At 51.4% G+C, this 19,318-nt stretch overlaps 1 protein-coding gene across 2 annotated transcripts in view; it reads right to left on the bottom strand.

Annotated features, from left to right (window-relative positions):
- Positions 1 to 12,768: 12,768 nt before the first annotated feature.
- The window catches only part of LOC140111068 (1-acyl-sn-glycerol-3-phosphate acyltransferase gamma-like), a 34,623-nt gene continuing 28,073 nt past the window's right edge, over positions 12,769 to 19,318 (bottom strand). For both annotated transcript variants that reach the window (XM_072132314.1, XM_072132315.1), the window contains exons 8-9: positions 14,089 to 14,287; positions 12,769 to 13,997 (exon numbers count right to left, since the gene is read on the bottom strand). In XM_072132314.1, coding sequence (XP_071988415.1) covers positions 13,909 to 13,997; positions 14,089 to 14,287 — 288 coding nt within the window. In that variant the 3' untranslated portion in view covers positions 12,769 to 13,908. The remainder of the gene's footprint in view (positions 13,998 to 14,088; positions 14,288 to 19,318) is intronic.

Raw genomic sequence — 19,318 nt, 5'->3', positions numbered from 1 at the left:
ACCCCCGAGCACCAGCACCACCCAACACCAACCAACAGCCCTGAGCATCGGCACCTCCCAACACCAACACCCCTGAGCACCGCCACCACCCAACACCAAAACCCCAGCACCTCCCAACACCCCCGAGCACTGGCACCTCCCAACACCAACACCCCGAAGCACAGGCACCTCCCAACACCAACACCCCCGAGCACCAGCACCACCTAACACCAACACCTCCAAGCACCAGCACCACCCAACACCAACACCCTCGAGCAACAGCACTTCCCAACACCCCCGAGCACCAGCACCACCCAACACCAACAACCCTGAGCACCGGCACCACCCAATGCCAACACCCCCAAGCACCGGCACCACCCAACACCAACACCCCCTGCCCCCTACACTGCCCCCCAACACCACCGCAACACTGTGCCCCCTTCCCCCAAACACTGTGCTCTCTTCTCCCCAACACCACCCCAACACTGTGCCCCCTTCCCCCCACACCACCCCAACACTGTGCTCCCTACCCCCCAATACCACCCCAAAACTGTGCTCCCTACCCCCCAACACCACCCCAACACTGTGCTCCCTACCCCCCAACACCACCCCAACACTGTGCTCCCTACCCCCCCAACACCACCCCAACACTGTGCCCCCTTCCCCCCAACACCACCCCAACACTGTGGCCCCTACCCCCAACACTGTGCCCCGTACCCCCAACACTGCCCTGACCCCCAACACCACCCCAACACTGTGCCCCGTACCCCCAACACAACCCCAACACTGTGCCCCCTTCCCCCCTACACTGTGCCCCCTACCCCCAACACTGTGCCCCCAACACCACCCCAACACTCTGCCCTCTACCCCCCAACACCACCCCAACACTGTGCTCCCTACTCCCCAACACTGTGCCCCCTGCCCCCCAACACCACCCCAACACTGTGCCCCCTACCCCCCAACACCACCTCAACACCTCCCCAACACTGTCCCCTACCCCCCAACACCACCCAAACACTGTCCCCTACCCCCCAACACCCCCCCTACCCCCCAACACCAACCCAACACTGTCCCCCCTTACCCCCAACACCACCCCAACACTGTGCCCCCTGCTCCCAACACCACCCCAACACTGTGCCCCCTGCCTCCCAACACCACCCCAATACTTTCCCCTGCCTCCCCAACACCACCCCAACAATGTGCACCCTACCCCAATACACCACCCTAAACTGTCCCCCCTTATCCCCAACACCACCCCAACACTGTGCTCCCTACCCCCAACACCACCCCAACACTGTGCTCCCTACCCCCCCAACACCACCCCATCACTGTGCTCCCTACCCCCAACCCTGTGCCCCCTGCCCCCCAACACCACCCCAACACTTTGCTCCCTACCACCCAACCCTGTGCCCCCTGCCCCCCAACACCACCCCAACACTGTGCTCCCTACCCCCCAACACCAACCCTGTGCCCCCTGCCCCCCCAACACTGTGCTTCCTACCCCCCAACACTGTGCCCCCTGACCTCCTTACACCACCCCAACACTGTGCCCCTTGACCCCCCTACACCACCCCAACACTGTGCTCCCTACCCCCAACACCACCCCAACACTGTGCCCCCTTCCCCCCAACACCACCCCAAACTCTTCCAGTCTCTGTATCTCTGGTACAACCTGCTGATGTCTCTCTGTGACTCTTCCAGTCTCTGTATCTCTGTACAACCTGCTGATGTCTCTCTGTGACTCTTCCAGTCTCTGTATCTCTAGTACAACCTGCTGATGTCTCTCTGTGACTCTTCCAGTCTCTGTATCTCTGGTACAACCTGCTGATGTCTCTCTGTGACTCTTCCAGTCTCTGTATCTCTGGTACAACCTGCTGATGTCTCTCTGTGACTCTTCCAGTCTCTGTATCTCTGGTACAACCTGCTGATGTCTCTGTATCTCTGGTACAACCTGCTGATGTCTCTCTGTGACTCTTCCAGTCTCTGTCTCTCTGTACAACCTGCTGATGTCTCTCTGTGACTCTTCCAGTCTCTGTATCTCTGGTACAACCTGCTGATGTCTCTGTATCTCTGGTACAACCTGCTGATGTCTCTCTGTGACTCTTCCAGTCTCTGTATCTCTGGTACAACCTGCTGATGTCTCTCTGTGACTCTTCCAGTCTCTGTATCTCTGTACAACCTGCTGATGTCTCTCTGTGACTCTTTCAGTCTCTCTGTATCTCTGGTACAACCTGCTGATGTCTCTCTGTGACTCTTTCAGTCTCTCTGTATATCTGGTACAACCTGCTGATGTCTCTGTGACTCTTCCAGTCTCTGTATCTCTGGTACAACCTGCTGATGTCTCTGTATCTCTGGTACAACCTGCTGATGTCTCTCTGTGACTCTTCCAGTCTCTGTCTCTCTGTACAACCTGCTGATGTCTCTCTGTGACTCTTCCAGTCTCTGTATCTCTGGTACAACCTGCTGATGTCTCTGTATCTCTGGTAAAACCTGCTGATGTCTCTCTGTGACTCTTCCAGTCTCTGTATCTCTGGTACAACCTGCTGATGTCTCTCTATGACTCTTCCAGTCTCTGTATCTCTGTACAACCTGCTGATGTCTCTCTGTGACTCTTTCAGTCTCTCTGTATCTCTGGTACAACCTGCTGATGTCTCTATGTGACTCTTTCAGTCTCTCTGTATATCTGGTACAACCTGCTGATGTCTCTGTGACTCTTCCAGTCTCTGTATCTCTGGTACAACCTGCTGATGTCTCTCTGTGACTCTTCCAGTCTCTGTATCTCTGGTACAACCTGCTGATGTCTCTCTGTGACTCTTCCAGTCTCTGTATCTCTGGTACAACCTGCTGATGTCTCTCTGTGACTCTTCCAGTCTCTGTATCTCTGGTACAACCTGCTGATGTCTCTCTGTGACTCTTCCAGTCTCTGTATCTCTGGTACAACCTGCTGATGTCTCTCTGTGACTCTTCCAGTCTCTGTATCTCTGGTACAACCTGCTGATGTCTCTCTGTGACTCTTCCAGTCTTTGTATCTCTGGTACAACCTGCTGATGTCTCTCTGTGACTCTTCCAGTCTCTGTATCTCTGTACAACCTGCTGATGTCTCTCTGTGACTCTTTCAGTCTCTCTGTATCTCTGGTACAACCTGCTGATGTCTCTGTATCTCTGGTACAACCTGCTGATGTCTCTCTGTGACTCTTCCAGTCTCTGTCTCTCTGTACAACCTGCTGATGTCTCTCTGTGACTCTTCCAGTCTCTGTATCTCTGGTACAACCTGCTGATGTCTCTGTATCTCTGGTAAAACCTGCTGATGTCTCTCTGTGACTCTTCCAGTCTCTGTATCTCTGGTACAACCTGCTGATGTCTCTCTATGACTCTTCCAGTCTCTGTATCTCTGTACAACCTGCTGATGTCTCTCTGTGACTCTTTCAGTCTCTCTGTATCTCTGGTACAACCTGCTGATGTCTCTATGTGACTCTTCCAGTCTCTGTATCTCTGTACAACCTGCTGATGTCTCTCTGTGACTCTTTCAGTCTCTCTGTATCTCTGGTACAACCTGCTGATGTCTCTATGTGACTCTTTCAGTCTCTCTGTATATCTGGTACAACCTGCTGATGTCTCTGTGACTCTTCCAGTCTCTGTATCTCTGGTACAACCTGCTGATGTCTCTCTGTGACTCTTCCAGTCTCTGTATCTCTGGTACAACCTGCTGATGTCTCTCTGTGACTCTTCCAGTCTCTGTATCTCTGGTACAACCTGCTGATGTCTCTCTGTGACTCTTCCAGTCTCTGTATCTCTGGTACAACCTGCTGATGTCTCTCTGTGACTCTTCCAGTCTCTGTATCTCTGGTACAACCTGCTGATGTCTCTCTGTGACTCTTCCAGTCTCTGTATCTCTGGTACAACCTGCTGATGTCTCTCTGTGACTCTTCCAGTCTTTGTATCTCTGGTACAACCTGCTGATGTCTCTCTGTGACTCTTCCAGTCTCTGTATCTCTGTACAACCTGCTGATGTCTCTCTGTGACTCTTTCAGTCTCTCTGTATCTCTGGTACAACCTGCTGATGTCTCTCTGTGACTCTTTCAGTCTCTCTGTATATCTGGTACAACCTGCTGATGTCTCTCTGTGACTCTTCCAGTCTTTGTATCTCTGGTACAACCTGCTGATGTCTCTCTGTGACTCTTCCAGTCTCTGTATCTCTGTACAACCTGCTGATGTCTCTCTGTGACTCTTTCAGTCTCTCTGTATCTCTGGTACAACCTGCTGATGTCTCTCTGTGACTCTTTCAGTCTCTCTGTATCTCTGGTACAACCTGCTGATGTCTCTCTGTGACTCTTCCAGTCTCTGTATCTCTGTACAACCTGCTGATGTCTCTCTGTGACTCTTTCAGTCTCTCTGTATCTCTGGTACAACCTGCTGATGTCTCTCTGTGACTCTTCCAGTCTCTGTATCTCTGTACAACCTGCTGATGTCTCTCTGTGACTCTTTCAGTCTCTCTGTATCTCTGGTACAACCTGCTGATGTCTCTCTGTGACTCTTTCAGTCTCTCTGTATATCTGGTACAACCTGCTGATGTCTCTGTGACTCTTCCAGTCTCTGTATCTCTGGTACAACCTGCTGATGTCTCTGTATCTCTGGTACAACCTGCTGATGTCTCTCTGTGACTCTTCCAGTCTCTGTCTCTCTGTACAACCTGCTGATGTCTCTCTGTGACTCTTCCAGTCTCTGTATCTCTGGTACAACCTGCTGATGTCTCTGTATCTCTGGTACAACCTGCTGATGTCTCTCTGTGACTCTTCCAGTCTCTGTATCTCTGGTACAACCTGCTGATGTCTCTCTGTGACTCTTCCAGTCTCTGTATCTCTGTACAACCTGCTGATGTCTCTCTGTGACTCTTTCAGTCTCTCTGTATCTCTGGTACAACCTGCTGATGTCTCTCTGTGACTCTTTCAGTCTCTCTGTATATCTGGTACAACCTGCTGATGTCTCTGTGACTCTTCCAGTCTCTGTATCTCTGGTACAACCTGCTGATGTCTCTGTATCTCTGGTACAACCTGCTGATGTCTCTCTGTGACTCTTCCAGTCTCTGTCTCTCTGTACAACCTGCTGATGTCTCTCTGTGACTCTTCCAGTCTCTGTATCTCTGGTACAACCTGCTGATGTCTCTCTGTGACTCTTCCAGTCTCTGTATCTCTGGTACAACCTGCTGATGTCTCTCTGTGACTCTTCCAGTCTTTGTATCTCTGGTACAACCTGCTGATGTCTCTCTGTGACTCGTCCAGTCTCTCTCTCTCTGGTACAACCTGCTGATGTCTCTCTGTGACTCTTCCAGTCTCTGTATCTCTGGTACAACCTGCTGATGTCTCTCTGTGACTCTTCAAGTCTCTGTATATCTGGTACAACCTGCTGATGTCTCTCTGTGACTCGTCCAGTCTCTGTCTCTCTGGTACAACCTGCTGATGTCTCTCTGTGACTCTTTCAGTCTCTCTGTATCTCTGGTACAACCTGCTGATGTCTCTCTGTGACTCTTCCAGTCTCTGTATGTATCTCTGTACAACCTGCTGATGTCTCTCTGTGACTCTTCCAGTCTCTGTATCTCTGGCACAACCTGCTGATGTCTCTGTGACTCTTCCAGTCTCTGTATCTCTGGTACAACCTGCTGATGTCTCTCTGTGACTCTTCCAGTCTCTGTATCTCTGTACAACCTGCTGATGTCTCTCTGTGACTCTTCCAGTCTCTGTATCTCTGTACAACCTGGTGATGTCTCTCTGTGACTCTTCCAGTCTCTGTATCTCTGGTACAACCTGCTGATGTCTCTCTGTGACTCTTCCAGTCTCTGTATCTCTGGTACAACCTGCTGATGTCTCTCTGTGACTCTTCCAGTCTCTGTATCTCTGGTACAACCTGCTGATGTCTCTCTGTGACTCTTCCAGTCTCTGTATCTCTGGTACAACCTGCTGATGTCTCTCTGTGACTCTTCCAGTCTCTGTATCTCTGGTACAACCTGCTGATGTCTCTCTGTGACTCTTCCAGTCTCTGTATCTCTGGTACAACCTGCTGATGTCTCTCTGTGACTCTTCCAGTCTCTCTGTATCTCTGGTACAACCTGCTGATGTCTCTCTGTGACTCTTCCAGTCTCTGTATCTCTGGTACAACCTGCTGATGTCTCTCTGTGACTCTTCCAGTCTCTGTATCTCTGGTACAACCTGCTGATGTCTCTCTGTGACTCGTCCAGTCTCTGTCTCTCTGGTACAACCTGCTGATGTCTCTCTGTGACTCTTCCAGTCTCTGTATCTCTGGTACAACCTGCTGATGTCTCTCTGTGACTCTTCCAGTCTCTGTATATCTGGTACAACCTGCTGATGTCTCTCTGTGACTCGTCCAGTCTCTGTATCTCTGGTACAACCTGCTGATGTCTCTCTGTGACTCTTCCAGTCTCTGTATCTCTGTACAACCTGCTGATGTCTCTCTGTGACTCTTCCAGTCTCTGTATCTCTGGTACAACCTGCTGATGTCTCTCTGTGACTCTTTCAGTCTCTCTGTATCTCTGGTACAACCTGCTGATGTCTCTCTGTGACTCTTCCAGTCTCTGTATCTCTGTACAACCTGCTGATGTCTCTCTGTGACTCTTCCAGTCTCTGTATCTCTGTACAACCTGCTGATGTCTCTCTGTGACTCTTCCAGTCTCTGTATCTCTGGTACAACCTGCTGATGTCTCTCTGTGACTCTTTCAGTCTCTCTGTATCTCTGGTACAACCTGCTGATGTCTCTCTGTGACTCTTCCAGTCTCTGTATCTCTGGCACAACCTGCTGATGTCTCTCTGTGACTCTTCCAGTCTCTGTATCTCTGGCACAACCTGCTGATGTCTCTGTGACTCTTCCAGTCTCTGTATCTCTGGTACAACCTGCTGATGTCTCTCTGTGACTCTTCCAGTCTCTGTATCTCTGTACAACCTGCTGATGTCTCTCTGTGACTCTTCCAGTCTCTGTATCTCTGTACAACCTGCTGATGTCTCTCTGTGACTCTTCCAGTCTCTGTCTCTCTGGTACAACCTGCTGTTTCTGTGACTGTTTAATACCAGCGCCACTTCTGTCTGAAACTTCGCTATGGTGCAGAACAATTAATGATTTAGGTTTGGTTTTGGTTGTGATGTAGCTACACTAATGCAGAAACATTAGTGTGGACTGCACATTGGGTTTCCATCCTTTTTTCTCAGGCTCTTACACAATGTCTTGGAGCACAGATTGTGATTTCTAAGAGAAGAAAAGCTAGAAGACCATCTATGAAGTGCAGGGAACCCCGAGCGCCCTCCAGCGGTGGCACAGAGTTCAGGGTCCTATCACTGTTGGACTGCGCCTGTTCGTGTAGATTCTCTCTTTGAGGAAGACCAGGGCACATTGTCCAGTCCTTGGTCCCACAGATTTGTGTAGCTGAAACAGGTCCAAATGTTCTGTGGACACAAAGGTCTGGAGATTTCTCGCCGAGATGTGATTTGACACGGAATGGCGACATGGACACCCGGCTACATAGTAATGGAGGGAGAACTAAAAATAACGAGGACCGCGTCCTCTGCAGATCTATTGTCCTTAGGCCCAGTTCACACCCGCCTCTGGGCTTACTCTCTACGTTTAAGGAGAAAGGAACACAAATTAAGATTGTTGGGTCATCATTTCACCTAAGACTTTAGTGGGTGTTTCGGTACCATCCATTACCCATCCAGTATCACAAGCTGCATCGCTATTAAGAGAAGGTAACACGGGCGAGCCCTACACAATGCTGTGAATGTGGGACGCTAGGCCGGTACAACCCATTCAAAGCTTAACTGTAAAAGTGACTTGTCAAGAAATGGGCCTACCAGAGCTGGAGAAGCCTGTGCCAACAATTCCAGCGATATCTGGGCCCTGCTAATGGCTTCTTGCCAGCTTCAAGATAGAGCCAATGGGTTTATCACGCTGCAAAATCCTTTCCGTTTCTCCTGAAGTGGGCGGGACCTCCTGGTTGTGACATCACCTATGGGCAGTGAGGCCAGAGCATTGAGGGCATTCATATGAACATGCACAAACAGCTCAGCCAATCAGGACACAGAATCAGTGTTACTGCTTGTACAAAGATGTAGTGCAGAGCGGAGGAGACACAGAGCACTGGATCCATGCATCACACAGGAATCTACTACATCACAAAGATATATTACAACATGTCCACCTACACCATAAACAACTACATAGGAATAAACATATATATTCAGTGAAACCTCTCAGAGAGGACCCCCCCCCCTCCCCAAAAGACAGTTTATATTCAATTACTGATTTTTACTAAAGTGTGTGGAAGCTGTCCCCTATCTGCAGACCACCCCATCCCTGTGCAGAAGGGTCTCCCTGCATACCCAGCGCTGTGTGCGGGATCTGATCCAGTCATTGAAGTTTTTATTCTTTACAATTCTTTAGGGTCACAAAACATGTCCAAGACTCACCTTAACCCAGGAGGCCTCCGAGGCTCCATACGCCTGCGCTGCACAGAAGCCCTCCGAGGCTCCATACGCCTGCGCTGCACAGAAGGCCTCCGATGCTTCATACGCCTGCACTGCACAGGAGGCCTCCGAGGCTCCATACGCCTGCACTGCACAGGAGGCCTCCGATGCTTCATACGCCTGCGCTGCACAGGAGGTCTCCGAGGCTCCATACGCCTGCGCTGCACAGAAGGCCTCCGAGGCTCCATAAGCCTGCACTGCACAGGAGGCCTCCGATGCTTCATACGCCTGCACTGCACAGGAGGCCTCCGAGGCTCCATACGCCTGCGCTGCACAGGAGGCCTCCGAGGCTCCATACGCCTGCGCTGCACAGGAGGCCTCCGAGGCTCCATACGCCTGCACTGCACAGGAGGCCTCCGAGGCTCCATACGCCTGCGCTGCACAGAAGGCCTCCGAGGCTCCATACGCCTGCGCTGCACAGAAGGCCTCCGAGGCTCCATACGCCTGCGCTGCACAGGAGGCCTCCGAGGCTCCATACGCCTGCGCTGCACAGGAGGCCTCCGAGGCTCCATACGCCTGCACTGCACAGGAGGCCTCCGAGGCTCCATACGCCTGCGCTGCACAGAAGGCCTCCGAGGCTCCATACGCCTGCACTGCACAGGAGGCCTCCGAGGCTCCATACGCCTGCGCTGCACAGAAGGCCTCCGAGGCTCCATACGCCTGCACTGCACAGAAGGCCTCCGAGGCTCCATACGCCTGCGCTGCACAGAAGGCCTCCGAGGCTCCATACGCCTGCACTGCACAGGAGGCCTCCGATGCTTCATACGCCTGCACTGCACAGGAGGCCTCCAAGGCTCCATACGCCTGCGCTGCACAGAAGGCCTCCGAGGCTCCATACGCCTGCACTGCACAGGAGGCCTCCGAGGCTCCATACGCCTGCGCTGCACAGAAGGCCTCCGAGGCTCCATACGCCTGCGCTGCACAGGAGGCCTCCGAGGCTCCATACGCCTGCGCTGCACAGGAGGCCTCCGATGCTTCATACGCCTGCACTGCACAGAAGGCCTCAGTGCATGCGCTACCCACTGGATGAGTTTTACACTACAGGCACTAGATAACTTCACATCACAACTAACCACGCACTACCCTCAGTCATATATATAACACAGCGGCCACCCACCATATGAGTATTACACTAGTCACCAGATGACCTCACATTACACCTAGAGTCTGCACTTGTGTTACCCTCAGTCATATATAACACAGCAGCCACCAACCCGATGAGTATTACACTACAGTCACCAGATGACCTCACACATCACACCTATAGCCAGCGCCTGCACTAGCCTCAGTCATATACAGTCATGGGCAAACGTTTTGAGAATGACACAAATCTCCTCTTGTCACATGATGTGTCCCTCTGGTCTGTCAGATGTTTATCACATACAGAGATACAAGTGCAATCATATTATGGGGAGCAGAAGCTTTTATTGTCAGGTGGGAGGAGTTACTGCAGCCAGTCAGTATCTGCAGGACCTCTCCTTCTTCTTCAGGACCTCTGCAATTCTCCCTGGCAGCTCTCACTCACCTCCTGCACCAGATCCTGACTGATCCCGTCCATTCCTGCAAATCACTGCTGCATTCTGTCACAATGTGTTGGGTTTTGTTTGTCCCCCGTCTCCTGATGATTGACCACAAGTTCTCAATGGGATAAGATCTGGGGAGTCTCCAGGCCATGGACCCAGAATCTCTGTGTTCTGTTCCCGGAGCCATGGACCCAGAATCTCTGTGTTCTGTTCCCGGAGCCATGGAGCCAGAATCTCTGTGTTCTGTTCCCGGAGCCATGGACCCAGAATCTCTGTGTTCTGTTCCCGGCCATGGACCCAGAATCTCTGTGTTCTGTTCCCGGCCATGGACCCAGAATCTCTGTGTTCTGTTCCCGGGCCATGGACCCAGAATCTCTGTGTTCTGTTCCCGGGCCATGGACCCAGAATCTCTGTGTTCTGTTCCCGGGCCATGGACCCAGAATCTCTGTGTTCTGTTCCCGGGCCATGGACCCAGAATCTCTGTGTTCTGTTCCCGGAGCCATGGACCCAGAATCTCTGTGTTCTGTTCCCGGGCCATGGACCCAGAATCTCTGTGTTCTGTTCCCGGAGCCATTTAGTTCTCCCCTTTATGGCCGGTGCTCCATCATGCTGGAGGAGGCATTGCTCATCACCATCTGCTCCTGGAGGGTCGGGAGAAGCGGCTCCTGGAGGACATTCTGCTCCATTCTTTATTCATGGAGGTGTTTTTAGGCCGATTCCCTTGACTGAGAAGCCGCCCCCCCCCCCACATGAATGGCTGCAGGAGCTTTACAGGTGCAGGAGACAGGACTGGGGGCATCGCTCACCTTGTCTTCTCCCAACAATCGGAAAGGGGATTCATCAGAGACAATGCCTTTCCCCCAGTCCTCAGCGTCCACTCCCTGCCCCTCCTGCAGAATATCCGTCTGTCCCTGATGGTTTCTGGAGAGAAGCGGCTTCTGTGCTGCCCTCCTGGACACCAGGCCTTGCTCCAGGAGTCTCCGCAGTGTCACAGTGCGTGCAGATGCCTCACACCTGCCGCTGCCATTCCTGAGCAAGCTCTGCGATGCTGGGAGCCTCATCCCCAAGCTGAGACACTTGTAAGAGACGCTCCTGGCGCTGGCTGCTCCTTCTTGGGCTCCTGGAGCCTTTTTGGTAACAATGGAGTCTCTCTCCTTGGATTCCTTGCTGATGCGATAGATTGGTGACTGAGGGGCAATCTTTTTCGCTGCGATACTCTTCCCTGTTCGGCCAGTTTTGTGCAGTGCAATGATGACTGCTTTTGTTTCTTTAGAGATAACCATGGTTAACAGAAGAGAAACAATGATGCCAAGCACCAGGCTCCTTGTAAAGTGTCCAGGGGTGAGATTGTTACTAAATCCTGACAGATTGATCTCCAGCCCTGTCCCCATCAGCCCCCGCACCTGTGTTACTGGGGACATCACTGACACCATGGCCGCTGCTCCGCCTAAGGCCCTGCAATGAAGGGGAAATGTGTTTTGGAGGGAAAATGTTCAATTTCTAGGCAAATATTGACTTTGTAATGAATTGCTGTTAAGCTGATCCCTCTTTATAACATTCTGGAGTATATGAAAATTGCCATTATAAAACCTGATGCAGAAGACTTTGTAACAATCAACATTTGTATCATTCTCAGAACTTTTGGCCATGACTGTATATGACACAGCAGCCACCCACCAGATTAATATTACGCTACCATCACCAGATGACTTCACATCACACCTAGAGCCAGCGCATGCACTACCCTCAGTCATATACATAACACAGCAGGCACCCACGGGATGAGTATTACACTAGTCACCAGATGACCTCCATCACACCTAGAGCCAGCGCATCCAGGAAACAATAAAACACAGTTGTTTGTGGTGCACAGTTTTGCCCCTTAAGGAGCTACTCACGGTATAAGACCGGTCCACACAGTCTTTGAAAAAGTCCACAAAATAGAGAAAAATATTTTCACTATGACCGGAGCTCCAAGATTTCTAAAACTTCGATGAACAGCACCAATCTTCAATTTCTCCTGCTGAAAGTATGTCACCATTCAGACTAGCACCATCGCATTCTCATTCTCCTCCTTTATTATATTGTAACTGGAAGAAAATATGCAGGCAGATGGTGTGGTACGTTCCAACAAGGTTAAAATTTATTCCAGTTCATTATACTCACAAAAATCCAATAAAAATGCGCATATCACAAATTCACATAACGGGACGCTAGCTTTCTATCCGCCCGACCCAGGGTTTCGCCGGCAAGGCCGGAAGAAGCCTTGCCGGCGAAACCCTGGGTCGGGCGGATAGAAAGCTAGCGTCCCGTTATGTGAATTTGTGATATGCGCATTTTTATTGGATTTTTGTGAGTATAATGAACTGGAATAAATTTTAACCTTGTTGGAACGTACCACACCATCTGCCTGCATATTTTCTTCCAGTTACAATATAATAAAGGAGGAGAATGAGAATGCGATGGTGCTAGTCTGAATGGTGACATACTTTCAGCAGGAGAAATTGAAGATTGGTGCTGTTCATCGAAGTTTTAGAAATCTTGGAGCTCCGGTCATAGTGAAAATATCTTTCTCTATTTTGTGCATCCAGGAAACAATGACATGGCCACATGATCTAAGCCAATGGAAAACCTCTGGATAATGCATCAAACCTTGATCAATAGAGATGACAATATTTCTGAAAAATAAAGTGATCAGACATTGTTCTCAAACGAGAATGGACTCATTGTGACAAATCAGCGCAGGTTTCATCTCTTTATTTACTCCTAGTTTATCTTTACAGGGGGGGGGGGGTGATCAGACAGGCAACAACATGGAAGCATCACTACAGTGTATGACACACAGATGTTGTGTGTGTGGACACTGAAGAGCAGACAGCTGGAGACATGGAGGACGCCTCTCCGATGACCGCTCTGTGCACACAGGATTAGCCCTACACTTAGTATCTCCTCCCTATGGGAAAGATTCATACATGATATTATGTGAAGCTGCCTCGTCTGGTCCGTTACATGCTACCGACATGTTAAGAGCTAAACTGATAGTCCCTGGTAGAGGCAGCCACGTGATATGACACGGCCCCTCAAGTACTGGAGACACAGAGCTCCAGAAGAAAAAGAAGAGCAGAGGTGACTGTGGGTCGGATCCTCAGCTTCAGGACCATGACCTGGGTCCAGTGATTACTTATAAAATAATGGAGTGATTTGAGCAGGTACAGAACAATACATTCACAGTAGCTGCTGTGTACAGAGCTGTCTCTGTCTGCAGAGCAATGTGCGTGATGTGTGGGGGTTGTGCACGTGGCTGTGGGGCAATGTGTGGGGATTGTGCACGTGGCTGCGGGGCAATGTGTGGGGGTTGTGCACGTGGCTGCGGGGCAATGTGTGGGGGTTGTGCACGTGGCTGCGGGGCAATGTGTGAGGTTGTGCACGTGGCTGCGGGGCAATGTGTGGGGGTTGTGCACACGGCTGCAGAGCTCCACCTACAAGGAGCAGAAGACATGATTGCAGGGCTGGGTAATGTCACACCGTGGCCGGCTCAGTTTGTCTTAATTCCAGTGATGAGGCCAATGTTGTGACAGCAGAGACGTGAAGGTCAAAAAACTCAAAATCTTATGGGGTAGAAGCGGAGAACAGCCAGTAATACTATAGGTGGTGAAGACAAGCATGGAAGGCTTGCAACATGGGGACCAGCGTGTAGAAGTGAGGAGCTGAGGACATTGGTGTCACAGCCCGAGCAGCTTGTTCTGGTGCCCATGAAATGGCAGATTCCTACTGGCTCTTGGTGCCAGTCGCAGAAGGCAGGTCCTCCCCCTCAGTTCATGTTAGTACGAAAGAGAAAGCAAGATAAAGTCCAGACTGCCTCCGGATCACACCGCCCGCATCTACTCTGTCTTCTTCGCAGCACTGTTACCATAACTGGAGCCTCGCTCGATCTCCGTCACACCGATCAGACGTCTTACAGCAAAGGAGGCTACAGAGAAAATACAAAAAAACAAGGTCATTGAGAGACGGGAGACCACCAGGAGAAGGAAAAAAGCCAAGGAAGCCCCAGCCAACACTACCTGTCCACATGAACCCCATAAATGACAGGATGAGCAGCGGGGAGCCGCTGGCAAAGATGCCAATAGCAAACGAGATAAGTGGCGACAGAAGAAGCGTAGCCCAGAACAGGAAGTTCAGCAGCCCCCAAGGCCGGCGGGGGGGAACAATCTGCGTGCCCGGGAAGGTGCCCTCCTGGATATACTGCTCTTGTAGAGCATCCTGAAAAACAAGACCTCTAAGTGTCAGAAACAGTCATCTCAATTGTCTATACCAATTCTGGAGGCAAAAGAAAAACCGTCCAGACCAATAACATCATACAGGACGAGCAACATGATAGACCCCCTGCCATTACCAGGCTGTGCTACTATCTGCTCACCTTCTCCTGGTAGAGCTTGTGTAGCCAGGCTGTACTACTATCTGCTCACCTTCTCCTGGTAGAGCTTGTGTAGCCATGCTGTACTACTATCTGCTCACCTTCTCCTGGTAGAGCTTGTGTAGCCATGCTGTACTACTATCTGCTCACCTTCTCCTGGTAGAGCCATGCTGTACTACTATCTGCTCACCTTCTCCTGGTAGAGCCATGCTGTACTACTATCTGCTCACCTTCTCCTGGTAGAGCCATGCTGTACTACTATCTGCTCACCTTCTCCTGGTAGAGCCAGGCTGTACTACTATCTGCTCACCTTCTCCTGGTAGAGCCAGGCTGTACTACTATCTGCTCACCTTCTCCTGGTAGAGCCAGGCTGTACTACTGACTGCTCACCTTCTCCTGGTAGAGCCAGGCTGAACTACTATCTGCTCACCTTCTCCTGGTAGAGCCAGGCTGTACTACTATCTGCTCACCTTCTCCTGGTAGAGCCAGGCTGTACTACTGACTGCTCACCTTCTCCTGGTAGAGCCAGGCTGAACTACTATCTGCTCACCTTCTCCTGGTAGAGCCAGGCTGTACTACTATCTGCTCACCTTCTCCTGGTAGAGCTTGTGTAGCCAGGCTGTACTACTGTCTGCTCACCTTCTCTGGTAGAGCTTGTGTAGCCAGGCTTAACTACTATCTGCTCACCTTCTCCTGGTAGAGCCAGGCTGTACTACTGACTGCTCACCTTCTCCTGGTAGAGCCAGGCTGAACTACTATCTGCTCACCTTCTCCTGGTAGAGCCATGCTGTACTACTATATGCTCACCTTCTCCTGGTAGAGCCAGGCTGTACTACTGACTGCTCACCTTCTCCTGGTAGAGCCAGGCTGAACTACTATCTGCTCACCTTCTCCTGGTAGAGCCAGGCTGTACTACTATCTGCTCACCTTCTCCTGGTAGAGCTTGTGTAGCCAGGCTGTACTACTGTCTGCTCACCTTCTCCTGGTAGAGCTTGTGTAGCCAGGCTTAACTACTATCTGCTCACCTTCTCCTGGTAGAGCTTGTGTAGCCAGGCTGTACTACTAGCTGGTCACCTTCTCCTGGTAGAGCTTGTGTAGCCAGGCTGTACTACTAGCTGGTCACCTTCTCCTGGTAGAGCTTGTGTAGCCAGACTGTACTACTATCTGCTCACCTTCTCCTGGTAGAGCTGGTTTATCCAGGCTTTGCTACTATCTGCTCACCTTCTCCTGGTAGAGCTGGTATAGCCAGGCTGTACTACTATCTGGTCACCTTCTCCTGGTAGAGCCAGGCTTAACTACTATCTGCTCACCTTCTCCTGGTAGAGCTTGTGTAGCTAGGCTGTACTACTATCTGCTCACCTTCTCCTGGTAGAGCTTGTGTAGCCAGGCTGTACTACTATCTGCTCACCTTCTGCTGGTAGAGCTTGTGTAGCCAGGCTGTACAACTATGTGGTCACCTTCTCCTGGTAGAGCTGGTGTAGACAGGCTGCACTACTATCTGGTCACCTTTTCCTGGTAGAACTGGTATAGCCAGGCTGCACTACTAGCTGGTCACCTTCTCCTGGTAGAGCCCGGCTGCACTACTAGCTGGTCACCTTCTCCTGGTAGAGCCCGGCTGCACTACTATCAGATCACCTTCTCTTGGTAGAGCTTGTGTAGCCAGGCTGTACTACTATCTGCTCACCTTCTCCTGGAAGATCTGGTGTAGCCAGGCTGTGATACTATCTGGTCACCTTCTCCTGGTAGAGCCAAGCTGTACTACCATCTGGTCACCTTCTCCTGGTAGCGCTGGTGTTGCCAGGCTGTGCTACTAGCTGGTCACCTTCTTCTGGTAGAGCCAGGCTGTACTACCATCTGCTCTCGTTCTCCTGGTAGAGCTGGTGTAGGCGGGCTGCACTATTATCTGCTCACCTTCTCCAGGCTGTACTACTATCTGCTCACCTTCTCCTGGTAGAGCTGGTATAGCCAGGCTGTACTACTATCTGGTCACCTTCTCCTGGTAGAGCCAGGCTTAACTACTATCTGCTCACCTTCTCCTGGTAGAGCTTGTGTAGCTAGGCTGTACTACTATCTGCTCACCTTCTCCTGGTAGAGCTTGTGTAGCCAGGCTGTACTACTATCTGCTCACCTTCTGCTGGTAGAGCTTGTGTAGCCAGGCTGTACAACTATGTGGTCACCTTCTCCTGGTAGAGCTGGTGTAGACAGGCTGCACTACTATCTGGTCACCTTCTCCTGGTAGAACTGGTATAGCCAGGCTGCACTACTAGCTGGTCACCTTCTCCTGGTAGAGCCCGGCTGCACTACTAGCTGGTCACCTTCTCCTGGTAGAGCCCGGCTGCACTACTATCAGATCACCTTCTCTTGGTAGAGCTTGTGTAGCCAGGCTGTACTACTATCTGCTCACCTTCTCCTGGAAGATCTGGTGTAGCCAGGCTGTGATACTATCTGGTCACCTTCTCCTGGTAGAGCCAAGCTGTACTACCATCTGTTCACCTTCTCCTGGTAGAGCTGGTGTAGCCAGGCTGCACTACTATCTGGTCACCTTCTCCTGGTAGAGCTGGTGTAGCCGGGCTGCAATATTATCTGCTCACCTTCTTCTGGTAAAGCTGGTGTAGCCAGGCTGTACTACTATCTGGTCACCTTCTTCTGGTAGAGCTAGTGTAGCCAGGCTGTACTACTATCTGCTCACCTTCTCAAGGGAGAGCCAGGCTGCACAATTATCTGCTCACCTTCTCCTGGTAGAGCTGGTGTAGCCGGGCTGTGCTATCTGGTCACCTTATCCTGATAGAGCTTGTGTAGCCAGGCTGTGCTACTATCTGGTCACCTTCTCCTGGTAGAGCTTGTGTAGCCGGGCTGCAATATTATCTGCTCACCTTCTTCTGGTAAAGCTGGTGTAGCCAGGCTGTACTACTATCTGGTCACCTTCTTCTGGTAGAGCTAGTGTAGCCAGGCTGTACAACTATATGCTCACCTTCTCCAGGGAGAGCCAGGCTGCACAATTATCTGCTCAACTTCTCCTGGTAGAGCTGGTGTAGCCGGGCTGTGCTACTATCTGGTCACCTTCTCCTGGTAAATCCAGGCTGCACTACTAGCTGGTCACCTTCTCCTGGTAGAGCTTGTGTAGCCAGGCTGTGCTACTATCTGCTCACCTTCTCCAGGTAGAGCTGGTGTAGCCAGGCTGTACTACTATCTGCTCACCTTCTCCTGGTAGAGCTTGTGTAGCCAGGCTGTACTACTATCTGCTCACCTTCTCCTGGTAGAGCCAGGCTGTACTACTATCTGCTCACCTTCTCCTGGTAGAGCCAGGCTGTACTACTATCTGCTCACCTTCTCCTGGTAGAGCCAGGCTGTACTACTATCTGGTCACCTTCTTCTGGTAGAGCTTGTGTAGCCAGGCTGTACCACTAGCTGGTCACTTTCTCCTGGTAGAGCTTGTGTAGCCAGGCTGTACTCCTGTCTGCTCACCTTCTCCTGGTAGAGCTTGTGTAGCCGGGCTGTACTAGTATCTGGTCACCTTCTCCTGGTAGAGCTGGTTTATGCAGGCTGTGCTACTATCTGGTCACCTTCTCCTGGTAGAGCTTGTGTAGCCAGGCTGTACTACTATCTGCTCACCTTCTCCTGGTAGAGCTGGTGTAGCAAGGCTGCGCTACTATCTGCTCACCTTCTCCTGGTAGAGCTTGTGTAGCCAGGATGTACTACTATCTGCTCACCTTCTCCTGGTACAGCTGGTTTATCCAGGCTGTGCTACTATCTGGTCACCTTCTCCCGGTAGAGCTTGTGTAGCCAGACTGTGCTACTATCTGCTCTCCTTCTCCTGGTAGAGCCAGGCTGTACTACTAGCTGGTCACCTTCTCCTGGTAGAGCCCGGCGGTACTACTATCTGGTCACCTTCTCCTGGTTGAGCCCGGCTGCACTACTATCAGGTCACCTTCTCCTGGTAGAGCTGGTGTAGCCAGGCTGCACTACTATCTGGTCACCTTCTCCAGGCTGCACTACTATCAGGTCACCTTCTCCTGGTAGAGCTTGTGTAGCCAGGTTGCACTACTATCTGTTCACCTTCTCCTGGTAGAGCTGGTGTAGCCAGGCTGCACTACTATCTGGTCACCTTCTCCTGGTAGAGCTGGTGTAGCCGGGCTGCACTATTATCTGCTCACCTTCTTCTGGTAAAGCTGGTGTAGCCAGGCTGTACTACTATCTGGTCACCTTCTTCTGGTAGAGCTAGTGTAGCCAGGCTGTACTACTATCTGATCAGCTTCTCCAGGGAGAGCCAGGCTGCACAATTATCTGCTCACCTTCCCCTGGTAGAGCTGGTGTAGCCGGGCTGTGCTACTATCTGGTCACCTTCTCCTGGTAGAGCTTGTGTAGCCAGGCTGTGCTACTATCTGGTCACCTTCTCCCGGTAGAGCTTGTGTAGCCAGACTGTGCTACTATCTGCTCACCTTCTCCTGGTAGAGCCCGGCGGTACTACTATCTGGTCACCTTCTCCTGGTAGAGCCCGGCTGCACTACTATCTGCTCACCTTCTCCTGGTAGAGCTGGTATAGCCAGGCTGTGCTACTAGCTGCTCACCTTCTCCAGGCTGCACTACTATCAGGTCACCTTCTCCTGGTAGAGCTTGTGTAGCCAGGTTGCACTACTATCTGTTCACCTTCTCCTGGTAGAGCTGGTGTAGCCAGGCTGCACTACTATCTGGTCACCTTCTCCTGGTAGAGCTGGTGTAGCCGGGCTGCACTATTATCTGCTCACCTTCTTCTGGTAAAGCTGGTGTAGCCAGGCTGTACTACTATCTGGTCACCTTCTTCTGGTAGAGCTAGTGTAGCCAGGCTGTACTACTATCTGATCAGCTTCTCCAGGGAGAGCCAGGCTGCACAATTATCT

This window comes from Engystomops pustulosus, unplaced genomic scaffold (genome assembly GCF_040894005.1).
Source record: "Engystomops pustulosus unplaced genomic scaffold, aEngPut4.maternal MAT_SCAFFOLD_374, whole genome shotgun sequence".
NCBI classification, from domain to species: domain Eukaryota; kingdom Metazoa; phylum Chordata; class Amphibia; order Anura; family Leptodactylidae; genus Engystomops; species Engystomops pustulosus.
This window is presented reverse-complemented; position numbering and strand designations above follow the sequence as displayed.